Source organism: Chinchilla lanigera, unplaced genomic scaffold (genome assembly GCF_000276665.1).
Source record: "Chinchilla lanigera isolate Chin_1 unplaced genomic scaffold, ChiLan1.0 scaffold00057, whole genome shotgun sequence".
NCBI lineage: Eukaryota > Metazoa > Chordata > Mammalia > Rodentia > Chinchillidae > Chinchilla > Chinchilla lanigera.
In genome coordinates, this window is record NW_004955458.1 from 15,174,415 (window position 1) to 15,178,376 (window position 3,962).

The 3,962-nt window shown below is 44.0% G+C and overlaps 1 protein-coding gene across 2 annotated transcripts in view; it reads left to right on the plus strand.

The window, feature by feature from the left end:
* Nup107 (nucleoporin 107kDa) overlaps window positions 1-3,962 on the plus strand; it is a 52,945-nt gene that overhangs the window by 25,642 nt on the left and 23,341 nt on the right. For both annotated transcript variants that reach the window (XM_005397476.2, XM_013520899.1), the window contains 2 exons: window positions 782-853; window positions 1,765-1,853. In XM_005397476.2, the coding sequence (XP_005397533.1) occupies window positions 782-853; window positions 1,765-1,853 (161 nt within the window). The remainder of the gene's footprint in view (window positions 1-781; window positions 854-1,764; window positions 1,854-3,962) is intronic.

The window sequence follows — 3,962 nt, forward strand, 5'->3', positions numbered from 1 at the left end:
CCCTCCCCCTCCCCCTCCCACTGGCACGAGCGTATAATCCCAGCCAGACATACACACAGTTTGACTGGGCCTATAATCCCATCCCTCTGGGAGGCTGAGGTGGAGGACCGCATGTTTGAGCCCAGCCTGGGCAACTTGGTGACTCAGTGAGATCCTGTCTCAGAATGAAAATTAAAACATGGCTGCAGAAGTAGGTCAGGCCCTGGGTTCAACCCTGAGTACCAGGAAAATAAAAATAGTTCATGTAACTTTTCTCCCTTAACTCATGAATAAAATAGATTATTAATACCTTTGGCCCCGCTGACATAGTCACATTTTACTTGTTAATATTTTTGTCGTGCCACTGAAAGACAGTCTTAAAAAGCCTTGTGTTAAAAAAAAGCCTTGTGTTGTACTTATCAGCATCTGCTGTTATGTGAAAATATTTTAAAGTTCCTAAATGTTCATTTTCTAATATGTAACATGACTATAACCAGCCCTTTATTATAAGTTTTACTTTTTTAAATTTAGTTTTAGGTTTCCATTCTCTAACACATCAGCCATAGAGAAATAGAATTTTAAATTCCGGGGTAGCAAATCAAAATGTCAGATAAGAGCAACTGCACATTAATCTTGATGTTTGAAATTTATGAATATTTTTCAGAAATAAATACATGGGTTTATTGTGGTAGAACATCTGTGTAGAGGTGATTGTTTCTGATTAACTTTTACTTTTCTGTTGAAATTATATTCTTAGAATGTGTTCTTTTTTTTTCCTTCCTTGAAATGATTTCTGTAATAGGCTGCTAATGCCAGTGAAAAAACGTTTGTGGAAGCATTGTTTCAGAGAGAGTCACTTGTCCGACAGTGTCAGGTACGGTTAGAATACTTTGATTTTTTTTTTTTTTTTTTTTTAAATCATGGAGAACCAGGCATGGTGGCACACTCCTGGAATACTGGCACTCCAAGGCCAAGCAGGAGTATTGCTGCAAGTTCAAGGCCAGCCTGGATGACATAGCAAGATCCAGTCTTCAAAAAAAAAATGGAGAAAAGATAGGAAGTGTTGAAATTTTTTTTAATTAAAAAAATTTAAAATGTTTTCTTAATTTGATTTCAACTTAATCTGTTTATTTGTAGTTAAAATTATAAATTTTGTAATTCGAATTTGGAAAATAGTTTCTTGATTTTTAAATGACAACCTCAGGAGTAGCCTGTCAAAACCTGTATTTTTATTCTTTTACTGTGATATTTATCTTAAAAATGTAAAAATGGTGGTTGGAAAAGTTGTTGCTTGATTCTTTTGGGGGCGGGGGGCGGTGGGGTTTGTCTTTTTGAGACAGGGTCTCACTATGCAGTTCAGGCTGGCCTTGAGCTCACTTTGTAGCGCAGGCTGGTCTCAAACTCCAAAACAATCCTCCTGCCTCAGCCTCCCAAGTGCTGGGATTACAGGTGTGTGCCACCATGCCCGGCCAGTTGCTTGACATTTTTAAGTCAGAACCTGAAAGCTGGGCGCAGTGACTCAGGCCTGGAACCCCAGCCTCTTGGAAGGCTGAGCAAGGTAAGAGGACCGGCCGTGAGCTCAGTTCCAGTCTGGGTGCTTAGCAAGGCTCTGTCTCAAAGTAAAAATGAAAAAATGGGCTGAGGATGGAGCTCAAGGTAAAGGCCCTGGGTTCAATCCTCCATACCACCAAAAAGAAAAAAAACGGGGAGTGATTAAGGACAGGAGTACCGCTATAAATAAAACACTCGGGTATTATGGGTGCTGCTAATCTTTTCTTCCCCTAGATGGTGGTGGATTGGTTAGAGAGTATTGCCAAAGAAGAAATTGGGGATTTTCCAGATAATATTGAATTTTATGCAAAGTCAGTATATTGGTAAGTCACTACGCTTTTACACTTGAAGTCCTTAATGTTTATTTTTTTATTCATCTTTCAATAAAAATTTACTGTTTTTGCTTTGTTTAAATTGTGAGCAGAACAGATAATGCTTTGCCTTGTAGAATTTACAATTGTTTAAAAGAGTTAAATGGCAAATGAATTGTGATTAAGAGCAGTGGGAAAAAATAGCGTTAATGGATACAGAATGACCCGAGTACAGTATAAGTAGAAGAGGTGATCAAGGAATGCTTCTGTCAAGAAATCATGAGCACTAAGGCTTTTAAGAAATAAAGAAGGGCTGGGCATGGTGGCACATGCCTATAATCGGCACTGGGGAGGCTGAAGCAGGAAGATCACTTCAAATTTTGAGGCTAGCCTGGGCTACATAGCAAGACCTTCCTCAAAAAACAAAAACAAAACAAAATTAAAAAATCAAAGAAATAAGGCTGGGCATGGCTGGCATATGGCTGGTCCCAGCTACTGAGGCTGAGGCAGGAAGATCATTTGAACCCAAGAGTGCAAGTTTAGCGTAGATAACACAGTGAAAGTAAAGGGACAAGAGGAATAGAGTAAGTTGTATGGAAATTGGGAAAGTGTTCTGAGTAGGAACAAAGCCACAAAGACTTCGGAAGGGTCAGGTGTTTGCATGTGGAGGCTGATGTGAACGCAGCGAGGAGAAGTGGGCAGGGAGTCTGGGGAGCCAGAGGGTGGTGTCAGGCTCACAGGCAGCCGTTGTGAGCATTTTGGTTCTGAAACAAGGTCTTGCTATGCAGTTGACACTGGTGTTGAACTCACTACATAGCCCAAGCTGGCCTCAAACTCACCGAAATCCTCCTGCCTCAGCCTCCTGAATGCTGAGATTACAGGCGTGCCCCACCATGCCCCCAAATCATTTTGGACCTTATTGTAAATACCACGGGAAACCTTGAAAATGAAAGAGTACTGTGGTCCAGGTTATGTTTTCAGTCATCTTGATAGTTTTTTCTTTTTTAAATAACCCTAATTGATCATCAAGAAGACAATTCTACCATGTGTTAGACTGCTTGTTTTTTGGGTTTTTTCCCCCGAGTCCTGCTGTCTAAATTACTGTAGGGCCTTGAAGTCAAAAAATATCCTAAGTAAAGGACAATTTATATGTCACACTTGGACAACCTCAGACCGCCTTCAAATTCAATAACATGCATGTATGTACCAAGTCTGTAGAATTAAATCTTGAGTAATTACGATTTTCCTGAAAGAGAAAAATTTTCATTAACTTAGATTTTTCCTGTTAGGGTTTTTGTAACTTTTCCATGAGTTAGTCTTGTTTTTGTTTTGTTTTTTGAGACATGCTCTTGCTATGTAATCAAGGCTGGTCTCAAGCTCACCATCCTCCTGCCTCAGCCTCCCACACACTGGGATTACACGGTATATGCGCCATGCCCTGCAAACCCTAAACATACCACAGTCCTGTGATGGCTCGGTTTTCAGCTAGGACACCAGAGCAGCCCAGGGGGAGTGGACTGTGAAAGTGTATCCTGTCTGTCTGTGTGGAAAAGATGAGCCCCGGCAGCATCCGCACGCTGCACCTCACAGCCCGAGAAGACCGCAGTCCCCGGTGTAAAGGCTCCACCCTGCGCTTCAGACAGAGAACGTAGGAATGTGTCTCCATGCCTTCAGAGATGGATCCATGTCTCAGGTTATAGAAAGTGACGGTCGAGAAAAAGAATCGGGTGTGAGGGCGACCTGGCTGCGAGTTCCATCACCCCACCGATGGCCAGGGTTGATTCGGCGATCTGATGGGTGTCCCTTCCGCTCTGCCCAGCCTGCGTGTCTCTCAGAGCTGCGCCCTCAGGCTCGGGCGAAGAGGACGAGCACCTGCCGTGGAGGAGGACCGCGTGGCCAAGAGCGCAGGAGCAGCCGCTCCCCTGCCAGGACCCGCGCACACGCTCTCAAGGACCGCGTGGCCAAGAGCTCAGGAGCAGCCGCTCCCCTGCCAGGACCCGCGCACACGCTCTCAAGGACCGCGTGGCCAAGAGCTCAGGAGCAGCCGCTCCCCTGCCGGGACCCGCGCACACGCTCTCAAGGACCGCGTGGCCAAGAGCGCAGGAGCAGCCGCTCCCCTGC